Below are 15,490 nucleotides of genomic sequence, written 5' to 3' on the forward strand. Positions count from 1 at the left end.
ACATTAACCTTTTCCCCCTCCTTTTCATTTGTAGAATCCAAGCAAAAATCCCTGGATTGAAGCGCAAAGCAGAATGAAAAAACCCGAAATAATTAACAATAGGAGTTTATCTTTAAAGGGGATATTCATTTGATTCCATGGTGGGGGGGGGGGGGTCAGGGAAGAATGAAGCCTTGACATTGCAGTGCAGTTTCACAGATCTTTATTTTAGCAACACAGTATCTGAGGAAAAATGACCTGTCTTGACTGCCCTGTGTTCATCATCTTAAGTGTTGTAAGCTGCTATGTATGGATTTAAACAGTAATCATACTTGTTTTTCCTGTATGAGGCACTGGTGAATAAAAAAAAGATCTGAGGAAGCTGTATATTATACTTTGTTGCAGGTAGTCTTGCTGTATTTGGGGAATTGCAGAGAAAGTGGAGCTGAAAAAATAACCCTTTTCACAGTTTGTGCACTGTGTATGGTCTGTGTAGATTGATGCAGATTTTCTGAAATGAAATGTTTAGACGAGATCATACCACCAAAGCAGGAGTGAAAAGGCTCGCCTTGCTGGTATGTTCTAGGTGTATTGTGAATTTTACTGTTATATTAATTGCCAATATAAGTAAATATAGATTATATATCTATCTATATATAGTGTTTCACAAAGCTTAGCCCTTCTACCTTTCCAGCTGCCCCACAGTGCTTGATATTTCAGTCGTTGGTTTCATGTGTGTAGTTCCAAAGCACATAAGCTAGAAAAAGAACATATATTTCTAGGAGCACTACCATCTGTTTTCAACGTGAAACGATGCCATGCTGCCAATAGAAGTCCTCAACATAAACTTCATCACACAGTCTTACTGTAGTTTAATTTTTGTCACAAACCCTGGACTGAATCTAATGCTTCCAAAAGTGTTGTTTGCAAATATCAAACATTGTTATGCAAGAAATTATAAAATGATTTATACAATTGTGGTTTAAGCTGTACTGAACTAAATCTGTGGAATGCATTGTGAACTGTAAAAGCGAAGTATCAATAAAGCTTATAGACTTAAAACATGTTTGGTATTTTGGTTTCTGCACATGCTGCAGATCAAAGTGGTAGACTCACTTCCACGAGTGTGCAGTGGCTTGTACTTTCAGAAAGGTTTTAAGATCAGAGTACAGCTACATTTATTTTGAAAACATAAAGAACAATTTATATAATCAAATTTATTTGACACATACCAAAATGTTTTTAAATATTTTTTATACTCTGATAATTGAAAATAAATACATGCACCAATATTTTAACAGAATACAGTGCAGTATTTATGAACATATGTAAAACCATACCATATAAATGTTTACAAATCAGATTTAAGAACTCTTCTTGACACACAGACACTATTGCTTTTTAAATATAGTGTACATATCCTCTGATCAATTTATTGTTCTTCACGTGGTTATTCAATGCAGGATCTGATCAGTATGAAAGGTCAGTGGTACAATATAGGCAGACACGGTTATCACTCAGCATCACCAGTCACATGGTTACAGAACACAGAATTAGGGCTGCACAGGGACTCTTAACTGTGGGCCCAACAACCTATCAGTGGATTAATGTAAGGCATTAATAAATTGGCATATAAAAATAGCTTAATGAGTGATCTAATCCATTTAGAATGCTGAAGCACTTCTGTGGTAAATGTTTGTTAATCTATTTAATTGAAAATGCTTTGTTTCACCTTTCCTGTAAACTGACAACTGCAAATAGCCAGCGACTCAAGATCCAGAATGTTTTAGTTCACTGACTAGAAGGACTAATTGGTGTATGTGCTCAGAGTCCCAGTCCCTCACCAGCCTGCCTTCCTGAGCGTGCCGTCAGCCCTTGCCGCTGTCAGCGGTCGGCCAGGTGTCAAGTACGATGGAGCTGGTTTAGGATGCCTTCTGGTTTTGCTGGCCAAGTCACATTCTGTCATCCAGCCAACTCTGATGAACTCTAAACTAGATGATTTTGTTTTATAATCTTGAGTTGTCAAATATTATTTGGGCTTAGGAATTTGTTCCGCAGAGAGTTTTTAAAAATACAGACTTGACCTATGTCGTTCACGTGACACAAATCACTGGGGCCAAGCCCACCCCACTCGGGGAGTGGTAAACCCAGCGCAGCCTCAGGTCACCTCAGTTATCACCATTTTAGGTTTAACGAGATAAATCAGCTCACCTTCCTGGACCTACTTGAGCTTTTTCTTTTTTTCCCCTTCTGTTTCGTAGTAGAGGTTTGTTTTATTTGAAGTGTTTTGGATGTTGTGGGTTTGGCACTCAATATGATGAAAACCCGTTCTACCCACCCACCCTCCGACTCCTGAATTTAAGTTTCTTTGCTGCTCAACTTCAAATAGCCACTGTTTCCCAAGCAGGTAACTGATGTCTTTCATTTAGGAAGCCTTGACCTAAATACCTGACCTGGGTGACAGACCAGGAGTCTGCTGAGGGTCCTGTAGCCCTCCTCAGTTTTGACATTTTAGCACCATATGTAGAAAGGAGACAATCTGTGGGAGGGGAGACAGCAGCCCACACACCTGGAAGCTTTCAAAGGCACTTAATGGATATAAAACTCTGCAAATGAAACGTTAAAAAATTAAGTGTCTCAACTTGTTTATACATGGCTCATTTGGTTTTGAAAGCTAAATGTGGAGAACAGAGGCTATCAATATTTCTAGTTCAGTGAATCTAACTTAAGCTGTCCTGTTCAACTTCCTTATTTGTAAAAATGAACATTTTTAAAGTATATAGAAACATACTAGCAAAACATCTTTTGTAAAAGTTTTGATGCAAATCAAAAGCTACATATTGGTTAGGGTAACTGAGGCTTTAAATTTTGTCAGTGGGCTACATTGTCAGATAGGATTTCTTTGTCAGTGTAGTTAGTACGTTTAGTTTTTAGTCTCAGGAACAGAGGCAAGCAGTGGTAACTTGTTAGAACTGACCTTCCTTTTTGGCCTGAGGGTTTTGGAGATTCCAGGCGATGGGCGCAGTCACTCCACTTCACTAGCACTTGGAGCTTGTACGGCCTGCGGTGTCGTAGGCCTTTCCTAGCAGCTGGCGGCCAGGAGGCACCTCATCACTGCCTCCGCGATGGCTGGTGGCAGCAGCAGCAATAAAGTAAGAGGACTCTGGCACTTCCAGGCATCGCCACACGAACACGCTGCAAAGGCAGACCAAACAGTCATTTTGCAGGGCTGGACATCAAGCTTTTGTCAAGTGACAAAAACCAACTTTGCCTATTGCTCCGGAGTCAAGCCCAGGTGGTATAGTGAACATTTTGACTTCAATTTCAAAAAACAAACCAGGGATCTTGCCACCAATTAAAGGTCTGTTGCTTTTTTAAAAGGTCTATTGTTTTTTGTTTCGTTTGGCTCTTTCAGCAGCCTGCGTGTCCCTTCTGAACGGGAGGACTTCTGGCAGCCTGACTTCACACTATCTCTCTTGTTACTACTGACAAGGTTTTATCAGCTCCACTCGAGTAGGAGAGCCCTTCCTGGTGCTCAGCACAGGGCCAGGGATTGCCGTAGGCTCCCATGACTGCAAAGGCCAGGGGGGCCCTGCACTGGAAAGGTGACATCTAAGCCTTTTTTAGTAATCAAGAGTCCCCTCGTATCTCCTGGGGACGGGTTCGCTTATGTCTCCTGGTGCTGGCCTGTTCACAGTTTGGCGGATGCCGCTTTGAATGGGTGTTTGCGCCCCACAGGGAGCTGCTGTCAGTACTATCTCAAGGGCTCTAAGTGCCAGCAGCGGTTGGCACAGCAGCCTGGAGACGGGTGCTCCCAGGCAGGCCATCAGAAAGCATCTTTTGGGGCCATTTTCTACACAGCGCTTTTGGATAGGAAGTGGGCTGAAATTCTCTTCAGGTGCCTTTTCCACAACCTCACTCAGACCACTAAAAATAAATCTGGAATGCATGCATTTTTTCTTGATCCCCGCCAGGAGTTCTGCCTGGGCTGAACAGAAACCAATATTCACGTTTTGAGATGTGGAGAAGCTGAGTGACTTCGAATGAGCTCATCCTGTTGCTCCACACTCCAAATAAGAAACGCCCTCAGCGGAGGGACAGGAGAAAAGCTGCCTTCTTGGAAATGCTGATGTCATCTCTGGAGCAGGCTGGTAGGGGTCCTTCCAAAACACTGGAAGACCAGCCATGCCTCACAGGACAATGGCCCTGTTTCACAGTGAGCAGTGGTTAAGGTCAGTAGCAGCCCTGGCTCAGGAATCCACGTAGCTAGCTGGTTGAGGTTCTGCTACTAAATAGCACTGGCCCTAACGGCTTCACCCCTTATCTGATCCCATGTGTAAAATCGGGTAACATATGTCCTGCTCATTTCTCGGGGTGACTGAGGCTCAGTATTACTATTTTTAAACCTCTCTCGGTTGTGGATTAATGATCCATGTTAAGAACTCCGGTGATGAATTGGAAGTTCTGAGTTAAAAGGCCTATGGATCAAGGTCATTCTAACCTCTTGATTATATGCAGTGGACACCGTGGGGTGTCCAACAGCTTCTACTGGAATCAGTATCTTGGGCCTCTCACCACCTGCCCCTCCAGCCAGCAATGCTCAGAGTAGCTGTTGCATGCCCTTGGCTTCTCACTAATCCCAGGAAAGCTCTAGTGGGGACAGAGGCCCATCAAGAATTGGGTTGGGAGTCACCAGAGACTAAAGCCCTTCTTATTTGAAAGTCGTCACTGGATCTCCGGTTCACTGTCCCACCTCAGCCCCTCCACGTGCCCCTGGGAGGAGCTGACACCTGAGGTGGGGACGGGAGGGGGTGAAGGCTAGGCCTGGGGGCAGAGCCAAAAGAATCAGGCTGGTACCTGCAGTCGTCTCCTCCAGTGCTGACCACGTACTTGTCGTCATGAGAGAAACGGATGTTCGTCACGTGAGCCGAGTGACCGAAGTAACGCTTATGCTTGGCCTGTGAACAAAAGTGAATGGAGGTGACTAAGAGACCCTGTTCCTTCAGCCACCATGGACCACTTCCAGGACTCGGTTCCCCCCTCCTAGGACCTCCCTTCACCCATGGGATGCCCGTTGGCTCTGAACATCTCTGTGAGCAAGCCCTTCACTGGCTTCCTGCCTCATTCCTGCCCCACTTGTGGCCACTCTGTCCCCCCTCCATCCTCCTGGCTTCCAGGACTTCCCCTCCTGAGGGAGAGGAAAAGGTTAGGTGTTGCCAAGTCTCCCCAGGGCTGTGACAACATTCCTCTTGTTCTAGATTCTAGATGGCCATGTAGATGTGGCCACGATTTCCAGCAGACTGCAGAAGATCAGCCAGCCTGGAGGCAGTGCGGGAGTTACTCTAAGGAAAACTCACAAATTTCTCTGTGCAAGGGAAATCAAAGAGCTTCACGAGCCCAAAGTCGTCTCCCGTGACAATGTTCAGGCCAGCGTGGGTCACACACGCGCAGTTGACATCAGCCTTGTCTGCGTTTCGTGGCCAGATGCCAATGACTTCGTCTCCCAGAATGCTGTTCCAACAGGAAGAGGTGTGAGACGGGTGGGAAGGCTTCATGCAGTCAGGCACCCTCTCCCAGGGACGAGAGGGGAATTCAGTGTGGTCGCAGGAGGAGCCCTCCCCCATCCCCTCCCCCTCTGAATACCTGCCCCAGCTCCTACTATTCTCTGCCCCAGTCCCTTTCACCCTAAAAAGAAAAGTTACCTCCATCTTTGGTTCTCTCCCTCTTCCTTACGAAGCTTCTGAGTATACATAGCTTGGGAGAAGTGTGGGGCTCTTCAAGCTCACGGGTTGGTGGCCTCTTTTCCCTTGACGTGGCAGGGCCCTGCTGCTTACCCTGCGACCTGGCACTGCCGGCCCTCCCTCTCCCCCCCAGGGATTGGAGGAGGCCTCGCTATACCGCAGGGGGTCTGGCCAAGAGCTGGGGGATGGTTTCCCTTTGAACTTGCTAGACGGGGTTGGGGATGAGTAGGACAGATTACACAAAAAGAGGGACTTTGCGGTTCAAAAGCCCAGGTCAGACCAAAGCCAGCGGGCCAGACTGGGAGCAAGAGGCCTCCTGCCCTGACCCCGCAAAGGAAAGAGCTCTGTCTCTGAGCTGCTTCGGGTCCCAGCCACACACAAACTTGGAGGCTGAGGCTGGGACGAGAGTCTCCCTCATGCCCTTTTCCTCCAGAAGAGTTTTCCTCCAGTCACCTTGTCCAGGAGGCCCAGGTGATCTTCTCAATGACCGTGGCTTCGGTGACCTGCTTCCCCAGGGGCACCTCATGCACCTGACGCTTGTAGGCTCCTGTTGACACCTGCAAGTGGGAAGCAGCCAGGCCTATCAACTTTCCTTCCTGTCCAAAGGACTCCCCTTTGGGTGTGTCGCTTCCCAACCTCTGCGTCCCCAGGACTTTTCACCAAACCCAAGCTCAGCTCCGGGCTGCAAAGCCTGTGGTCAGCCCGCGGCAAAGTTCACATAAGCAGGGCATTTTTCCCTCCGTTTTCTTGCTATTTTCCAAAGTCCTAAGGCAGAGGTTCTCCAAGTGTGGTTCTTGACCGGCAGCCTCAGCTAGACACTGGTTAGAGAGGCACATTCTTGGGCCCCACCCTAGACCTACCCAGTCAGACAATCTGAGGGCGGGGCCCAGCAGGCTTTCACAAAGCCTCCAGGTGATTCTGGTGCGCTCTCACATTTAGGAACCCCTGTTCTCAGAGAACCAAGGTCCTGTGCAACAGAGCTGAGGCAAGTCTTCTTATGGATGGCAGCTGAGGGAGATGATTTCTGAAGTATTAGGACCTGATCCTGGCTTCTCTGGGAAACTTCTAGAGGCAATTGACCATTTTCCAGCCAATGGGCACTGCCTCCATCGCCAGCCCCCTCCCTCCCTGGGGTGCTAGACCAGCCACCCCAGATTTCCCTGCTGTACAGGGATGAGCTGAGATCTTTCCCACATCAGGGCCTTCATGCAGAAGGCCTGGAACCATGTTCCTGCCCCCCTTGGGTGGCTGACTCCTACACACCCTGCAGACCTCAGCTTAAACAGCACCGTACGGAGAGGATGTCAGTGCATCTATTTAACAGTCAGTGCCTGTTAAACGCTCCTGCAGGGCGCTGTACTATTCCTTCTCAGCACATAATCACAATTTGTAGTTATAGGTATATTTTGTGATGATTTATTTAATGCTCGTCTTGTCCACGACAAGGCAAGCTCCAGGAGAGCAGGGACCAGGCCCATTTCATACACCCAAAAGCCTGGCGTAGCGCCTGGTTCAGTCCACACTTGATGAATGAAGCATCCTCTCTCCTTTCACAAAGACTACGTGACCCAGGCTGGCTCACAAATGCATAATAGTTTTTCAAAGTGCTGGAGAAATCATTGTTCTATTTTCAGCTCTGAGTGCCAAGAGTGGGACCCCTCTCCATCGCTCCCCGCTTGTCAGTCTCCCCGGGGGCCAGTGATGGGCTCTCACTCCAGGCTGACTGGAGTCTGAGTCCCAAGTCGGAGGGACCACACTACCCATGGGATCTGGGGTTGAGATGAGTAAGTGTAAGAAGCAACACAGGCTTCCGTGCAGCCCCAGAGAACTAGGAATTAGGCAGCTTTGAAGGGGTGGTGGTGAGAGGAGGATCAAGATGATTAGGGCTTGTTTCCTGCTTTCCTACTGAAGAATAAGTACTATTTTAAATTCTATTCAACTTTCTTAAGTTCTCTAAGCCTCTGTTTCTTCATTTATAAAATAGGAGGGAAACTAACAGTACTTTAAGTACTGTTAGGCATCCGAGCCTGTGCAGCATTGGCCCCTGACCTTGTCAGCCAGGTCCCAGTTCCAGGGAACACATTTCCTGACACAGAGTAAGCACTGATTTTATAAAAGCCACTGTTTGTAATACTATTATTAATGGTTACCCCAGATATCAGTAAAGCCAAAGCGTACCTGGATGTATTTGCCATCCGCGGAAAAATCCATCTGAATGACAAAGCTCGGGATATCTTTGCAGTAGCCGATGCGGTTCAGACTCGTGCCCTGAGTGAGGTCATAGAAGTCAACTGTGTGTTCAGAAGAACCAACAGCTAAGAATCTGCTGTCTGGGCTGATTCTAGAAAAAGCAAGCCAAGAGCACGATCCGTGAGGAGGGCTGTCTAGGGCCGGTCAGGCATGAGGTCTGCTCTGGAACAGGCCTCCCAAGCTCAAAAGCAATTAGATCACACGTCATGATTCACGTGTGGTTAGCTTTTCCTGAAGTCTATGGAATTCGACAGCTTCTCTGGATCAAACCCCCCGTAAGTAAGTCAATGGATGTGTGCAGTCTTTTGTAGAAGGCATTTTATAAGAAGTTTTTAACCACACTCTTATGGAAATTAGCAAAGACGTCTGAGAACTAACGTGTGAGAGGGTCTCCTTCCATAGTTGGCTCTCTGAAAGGGACCCTCTCACAAGTGAGCTCTTCATTCCAGCCAGGACCCTCCTGGAATGGGAACCGCGGGAGGGAGAATGAATGCCCGCCTTTTTCCTCCCTGCCCAGACTGCCTGCTATGTACCTGATATCTTGGATAGCAGATTTCCGGTCTCGTTTCTTCCCCCAAACTTTCAGGCTGTTCACCAACAAGACGACAAACTCTCCATTCTTCATGCCGATGGCCACCATCTCCCCGTCAGGGCTGTAGGCTGCACACCTGGCCGCGTGGCCCAGGTTCACCTTGTTTAGCAGCTTCTACATCGACACAAAGTAACACAACCTGAGCCCTTGGCCGCCTCGGCTGGTCTCCAGGGGAAATCCTGCACCCAGGCCAGAGCAGCCAGGCTGCCTCTAGGGAGGCTCCAAACCTCTTGCTTCTAATAGTAAGTGTCCCTGTGTGGCTGAGGGGGGCAGTATGTTTTGACTGAGCAGCTGGAGAGACAACACGGTTTAGGACAGAGGTTGGCGAACTTTTGCTGTGAAGGGTTTGGGAGTAAATATTTTTAGGCTTTGGAGTCCATATGGTCTCTCACAACCAGTCAGCTCTGCCAGTGAAGCACAAAGGCAGCCATGGACACGAACATAAACAAAAAGCATGGCTTACTTTGCAGAAACGGGCAGCAGGCAGACTTGACCCTTGGGCTGCAGCTTGCAGACCTCTTGCTCAGGGGGAAGAGTTTGAGCTTCAGCATGTGTTAGTTCAGATCCCAAATCCCGGCTCTGTCCCTAGCTGGGTGTATTTTCCCATGTGTAGAGAATCGATATTAGTATTGGTCTTGCAAGGCGTTGCATTAACGATATAGCATATATGAAGCACCGGGTATGTACTGGGTGTTAATAAACATAATCATTATGAACTAAGGAGTATAACCACCACACTTAGCCTTCTCCATGTCTGTTCTATGATCCTTACACTGAAAATATGACTGAAACATTTACTAGCCATTTTGTAACGAAACCAAGTATTTTAATTATTAGAACTTAAGTACTTGTTTTACTATCAGCTAAGGCTTGGTAACATTAATCTTTTTTCCCCCCAGATTTCCTATTTGACATTTTTACTCCAGACAAGTTATTTTCTTGAAAGTTTTTGTATTTTTAAATTGTTTTTCCAAATGCTAAGAGAAACCTTGTTGGGATTTTTATTGAAATGTTCCATTTGGGAACATTTGACATTTTAAATCATTTTTAGTCTTCCCATCCAGGGAAGACATGATTTATCTGTTTTTTAGTTTTGTGGGTTCTTTCATGACAAGAGAATAATCATTCTCAGTTATATTATTCCTGTACTATAAATATTCATAGATGGATATACAGCTAAAAGATATATATATATATATATATATATATATATATATAATGGGTGTGTGTGAACAGGACTTTTTTTTTTTTTTTTTTTTTTTTTTTGCGGTACGTGGGCCTCTCACTGCTGTGGCCTCTCCCGTTACAGAGCACAGGCTCCGGACGCGCAGGCTCCGGACGTGCAGGCTCAGCGGCCATGGCTCATGGGCCCAGCCGCTCCGCAGCATGTGGGATCTTCCCGGACCGGAGCACGAACCCATGTCCCCTGCATCGGCAGGTGGACTCTCAACCACTGCACCACCAGGGAAGCCCAGGATTTCTTTTATTATCAGTCCCTCTAACTTAATTGCTGCCCTGTGGCCGATCTCCTGCCCAGCCCCATCCCCGACTCTGGCCTGACCCTGGCCGAACCTCCCCTCGCCCAGGGCTGTCACTGCTCCGAGGCCCACTTGGGGCATCTGAGCCTGTGCAGCATTGGCCCCTGACCTTGTCAGCCAGGTCCCAGATTCGGGCTGTGCCGTCGTTACTGGCAGAGATGAAAATGTCCTTGGAGGGGTGTGTGGCCAGGCCCCAGATCTCCCCTTCCATGTGTCCATCAATCAGGATGTTGGAAGCAGCATTTTTTTCACCAACTTCAATGATTTCTCCATCCTTGGTTCCCACTAAAATCTTTCCCTGTTGTAATCAAAACACTATTAGAAGAAAGACAAACACTACAGGATCCCACTCATATGAAGTACCCAGAATACTCAGATTCATAGAGACAAAGTAGAATGGTGGTTTCCAGGGTCCGGGGAGATGGGGCAAAGGGAGGTATTGTTTATGAGACACTGAGCCTCCATTTCACAAGATGAAAAATGTTCTGGGGAGGGGTGGTGGTGATAGTTGCACAACTATGTGAATGTATTTAATACCACTGAATTGTACACTTAAAAATGGTTAAATGGTAAATTTTATATTCTCTATATTTTGTCACAATTTAAAATAAAATAATATAAAAAAACACTATTAGAGTAACTTGGGAAAGTGCTTTTGCTGGCACTGGTATTAAAATAGGAAGAGCCAAGAAGTGTTTTGTTCTTAGCCACTGATTTGCCATCCTCAAGCGAGCCCCTCACTTGGCCTGTACTTCCCCCATCACCTTGCGGAGAGTTCCACTAGGGCTCTCCATCATCTCGTCTCTGCTGAACGGTCCAGTGATTGCAAGCTCACTTCAGAGCAGGGCAGCCAGTTTCTGCTCTTGGACAGCCCAGACTCTTCCTAAGTTCTTCCTCGCACTGAACAAAATCCATCTCCAGATGACTTCTAGGTTCTGGGCCTCGTTCTGCCTGCCTCTCTCCTCTATGTCTAATTACCCTTCTGGATGATTGTTGTGTATCTATTTACAAACAAAATTCCCCATTTCCCATTATGTAGACTCCAAGTCAGGTTTGCCTCTTTAGTGGAGAGTATCTAGAAAGCAAATTCTTAGACCGATACCAGTTCCAAAATATAAATACAAGGTATGAAATAGAGGTTAAGAGATTTGTTTTCAAGTGCTTCAGAATCTCCTGGAGAATTAAAAATAAAGAAGAAGAAAAGGAAAACACACATCAAGGTCAAGCAAGGCCCCACTCCCGAGATTCTGACTTGGTAGCTCTGGATATGAGCCTGGATAGCCACGTTTAAAAGACAAAAACAAAACTCCACAGTTGTGTGTGATATTTAGCTCAGGCACAACTTGAAAACCGATGGCTTTGAGTCAGACAGTTTGGCCGTCCTTCCCGTTCCCCGCAGCGTAGCCTTGGGCACGGGCAACTACTTATTATCCCTGTGCCTAAAATAACATTGTCTATAATAACAGCAGCTAACATCTACTGACTGTGGCCATGTGCCAGGCATAATGAAAGACGCTGTGCATGTATGATGCATGCAGTCCTCACAACAACCCATGAGCTGGACACAGGCTAAGCAACACAGCCAAGGTCACACAGCCAGTTCTACTGGGTGAGTCACACTCTGCACCCAGGTCTGTCTGACCGTGCTAAGCTGCTTCCCCTCTGCACTGAGTCACACCCGAGGCTTGTTCTAAGGACCCAACCACTCAGCACAGGGCAAGTGTCCGGCCGGGAAGGTGCGGGATGAACTCTGGGCGCCGCTGGCAAAGGCCCGCCCCACCCAGCGCTCACTTTGCCGCGGCACACGGAGCGCACACACTCCACCAGCTGCCCCGTCTCCAGCTGGAAGGCCCGGCAGCGCTTCATCTCCTGGTCCCACAGTTTCACAGCACCTCCTTCCTTGGTCCTGAAAAAGATCAAGAACTTACCACGTTAGCCCTCATCCTAAGACCGCCCAGGACCCTCCGCTGCCCTCTCTCCCTGTCATCTCCTCAAGGTCCCAGCCCCTCCATCCACAGGACCCAGCAGGACAGACCCTCTGGGGTGGCCCCTTTCATAAGCCCTGCTGATGAGCTACCAGAACCCCTTGAACTTGCAGATTTCCTAGACTGCTTTCAAATGCCACCACCGTGGGAGGAAGGAGAATCGAAATCTAAAAAAATCAAACTATGTTTTCATTAGATTGAACGACGAAGAGAAATGTTTCTCCTATTTTGCAGCTTGGCTTTCACATGGTCCCGGTCTGCACTGGACATCTCCCTCCTCTCACCCCTCCTGCCTCTTCCCAAAGAGCCACTGACAGTAACACCTGATGGACAGCAGAGTCACCTGGTCTGTTCGAGAACACCTCTCTGGTTTTTCAACTACCGAGGCACCACCTCTCTGACCCTTACTTCTGAAGGTCCTGACCCAGGGCCCTCTGGGAGAGATGGCAGACTCATCTCCGTGATGCAGAAAAGACAGGAGAGTGAAAATCTGCATTTTCTCCAAGTTGGAGATGCTTCTGTCAGTTTCTCCCAAGACAATCCAAAAAGACCAGTTGTTCCCAGAGGAGTTCGGACTTACGGCCGCTCTTTTCCACCGGTCACTATGAGCCCGTCCCGAAGGGTCGTGTACATTGTGAAGACGGGGCCTGTGTGAGCCTTGGCCACCAGCCGGACAAGGAAGTGGTCCTTCCACACGTAGACGTCGCCGTTGATGGCACCCGTGAAAGTGAGGTTGTTCTGTAAACAAAGGGACACCTTCCACACCAGGACACTTCCTGCAGCCCTCGAGAGGGTTCCCTCCCAGACACTCACTCCACTGTTAAGGCACCAGAGCCGGAGAAACATAAACACACTCAAATTGACCATCTGTGCCAAGGGAAGGCGAAAGAGTTCTCAAAAGAGCATATGGTAAGGAAATCACCTAGCTTTGCAATTCACTCACAGTTGATTTCCCCACTGAGCACAGCTCCGCTTTTAAATGCACTTCCATTCATTCTGTGAGCAGCCCCAGGGGACTGCAGGGAAGGGCGGGACCCCAGTCTGCGAGGAGACTTTCCTAGCCTCATCTACAAGGAGGGTAAATCCACGCCTGGAGGACAGAGAGTTGGCTGTGTTCCAAAATTTCCCCAGGGGAGCTTGTGTTGGCTGAGGGCAGCCCACAGCCTGTGTGAGGGTGTCAGGGGATTTATGGCACAAGAGGACTGCGGGGAAAGGGATGCTGTCCAGTGGTGGAAATGTCCCTCAGCCTCTGTGGCCAACTAGCTTAGTTGGACAGGCCTGCAAGTCAATCTGGCTCTGGAATAATGAAACTCCAGCCCTGGGTCGGGGTCCTGCTTTTTTCCGATTAACATTTTGAGGGGAAAAATACAGTCAACTCACCCATCTGTGCTAAGGAAACAAAACAGTGGTTGCAAACAATCCCGTAAAGGAGATCTGTGGAAATGGCTTCCTTGCTGTTCACAGCTTCTAGGATATACCTGCCCCCCATGCCCACGCCCAGGGGTTCAGGGTCCCGTCAGGAAGCTTCTGCTGAAACTCACAGCACCGAAGGCCACGGAGAGCATCGTCTGCATCTTGGCAGCCTCCATGGACCCGATGACCCCTTTCTTATAAAGCAGGGCACTGCCTGCCAGGGTCCAGAACTTCATGTGCTTGACTCCGACAGACACAAACTGCGTGTCTGAGTCAGGGCGAAACTCCACCACGAATATGCGCTCCAGGTGGCCCCCTCGGCTAGCAACCTTGGCACCTGCGTGGGTGAGAGAGTCTGGTGAGATGGGTCCTACGCTCCCGGGCCAGGCAGGGGAGCTGCAGCCCAGGAAAGAGGGCTCTCTGTCCCAGCAAGGCCCAGGGCACACTTCTGGTTCCTTCTTCAGCCGCCCCCTCCCACCTTCAGACACTACTCCCAGGGTGGGAAAGAGACCTTGTCTGGGAAATTTCCAGAGCAGCAGGTGCTGCTAACAGAACCCCCAACGTAACGTTACCCCGTCCCCACAAGCCACGAGCCACATCCAGGCACCTGTGGACAGAGGAAGAAAGGATGGCCCAGGAGACAGAAGTTTCCATATACGAGAAAAGGACAAAACAGCTTAAGGGCATCCCCTGCCTTGCCACCTCCAACAGGATTCACCCCACAGGAAGCTGCAGCCTCCCCACAGTGCCACTGGAGACACATTCCTTCAGACTGTTGTTGTTTTTCTCCAAGATTCCTCTGCTTTTAATTTCTTTAAAAAGTTCCCCACATTCCTTTTTCTTTCATGGTTTTTAGGTTTAAAATGTTTACCTTTTATATTACTGGTTCTTTCCCTCAACCTCATTTATTTCTGTTTTTGATTTCTGTCCTGAGTTTTATTTAACCTTTGTCTTAATCAAATCTCAGCTCCACCATTTATGTGCACAACAATTTTGGAAAAATTATTTTAAACTCTCTGTGCCTCAGTTTCCTCATCTGTAAACTGGGGATAATAATAGTTCCCACTTTATAAGTTGTTGTGACAATTAAAAGAATTGATAAAAGGAAAGTCCTTAGAACGGGCTTGGTGCAGTGAGGGTTCTGTAAGCAGTTACTACAGTTAGTTATTTTTATTGCTCTTTTAACTCCTTTTAAAATCTCTGCGCTTCTAGTCTTATCCCATCTCTTTCTATCTCATCATTATTTTCCAGTCCTTGAACTTTTAATTTATTTTTTTAACATCTTTATTGGAGCATAATTGCTTTACATTATTGTGTTAGTTTCTGCTGTATAACAAAGTGAATCAGCTATACGTGTATATATATATATCCCCATATCCCCTCCCTCTTGCGTCTCCCTCCCACCCTCCCTATCCCACCCTCTAGGTTGTCTAAAATCACGGAGCTGATCTCCTTGTGCTATGCTGCTGCTTCCCACTACCTATATACACTACAAAATGTAAAACAGATAAGTCCATGCCACTCTCTCAATTCTTCCCAGCTTACCCTTCCCCCTCTTCGGGTCCTCAAGTCCATTCTCTACATATGCGTCTTTACTCCTGTCTTGCCCTTAGGTTCTTCAGAACCTTTTTTTTTTTTTTTTAGATTCCATATATATGTGTTATCATACCATATTTGTTTTTCTCTTCCTGACTTACTTCACTCTGTATGACAGACTCTACATCCAGCCACATCATTACAAATAACTCAATTTCGTTTCTTTTTTTGGCTGAGTAATAGTCCATTGTATATATGTGTCACATCTTCTTTATCCATTCATCTGATGATGGACACTTAGGTTGCTTCCATGTCCTGGCTATTGTAAATAGTGCTGCAATGAACACTGTGGTACACGACTCTTTTTGAATTATGGTTTTCTCAGGGTACATGCCCAGTAGTGGGATTGCTGGGTCGCATGATACTTCTATTTTTAGTTTTTTAAGGAACCTCCAT

General features: G+C 47.3%; 3 protein-coding genes across 11 annotated transcripts in view; 1 reads left to right on the plus strand and 2 right to left on the minus strand.

Annotated features, from left to right (window-relative positions):
* Nucleotides 1–1,041, plus strand: part of RTN4 (reticulon 4) — a 69,562-nt gene extending 68,521 nt beyond the window's left edge. For all 5 annotated transcript variants that reach the window (XM_059078936.2, XM_059078933.2, XM_059078935.2 and 2 more), the window contains one exon: nucleotides 35–1,041. In XM_059078936.2, the coding sequence (XP_058934919.1) occupies nucleotides 35–77 (43 nt within the window). In that variant the 3' untranslated portion in view covers nucleotides 78–1,041. The remainder of the gene's footprint in view (nucleotides 1–34) is intronic.
* Nucleotides 1–15,490, minus strand: part of RPS27A (ribosomal protein S27a) — a 394,104-nt gene that overhangs the window by 257,572 nt on the left and 121,042 nt on the right. The gene's annotated exons all lie outside the window — the stretch shown is intronic.
* The window catches only part of EML6 (EMAP like 6), a 345,807-nt gene continuing 331,501 nt past the window's right edge, over nucleotides 1,185–15,490 (minus strand). For all 5 annotated transcript variants that reach the window (XM_067007573.1, XM_067007577.1, XM_067007575.1 and 2 more), the window contains 10 exons: nucleotides 13,627–13,835; nucleotides 12,666–12,823; nucleotides 11,892–12,006; nucleotides 10,210–10,398; nucleotides 8,504–8,676; nucleotides 7,899–8,061; nucleotides 6,174–6,277; nucleotides 5,337–5,490; nucleotides 4,837–4,937; nucleotides 1,185–3,174 (listed from right to left, as the gene is read on the minus strand). In XM_067007573.1, coding sequence (XP_066863674.1) covers nucleotides 3,018–3,174; nucleotides 4,837–4,937; nucleotides 5,337–5,490; nucleotides 6,174–6,277; nucleotides 7,899–8,061; nucleotides 8,504–8,676; nucleotides 10,210–10,398; nucleotides 11,892–12,006; nucleotides 12,666–12,823; nucleotides 13,627–13,835 — 1,523 coding nt within the window. In that variant the 3' untranslated portion in view covers nucleotides 1,185–3,017. The remainder of the gene's footprint in view (nucleotides 3,175–4,836; nucleotides 4,938–5,336; nucleotides 5,491–6,173; nucleotides 6,278–7,898; nucleotides 8,062–8,503; nucleotides 8,677–10,209; nucleotides 10,399–11,891; nucleotides 12,007–12,665; nucleotides 12,824–13,626; nucleotides 13,836–15,490) is intronic.

The sequence above is a fragment of the Kogia breviceps genome, chromosome 11 (assembly GCF_026419965.1).
Source record: "Kogia breviceps isolate mKogBre1 chromosome 11, mKogBre1 haplotype 1, whole genome shotgun sequence".
Taxonomy (NCBI): Eukaryota; Metazoa; Chordata; class Mammalia; order Artiodactyla; family Physeteridae; genus Kogia; species Kogia breviceps.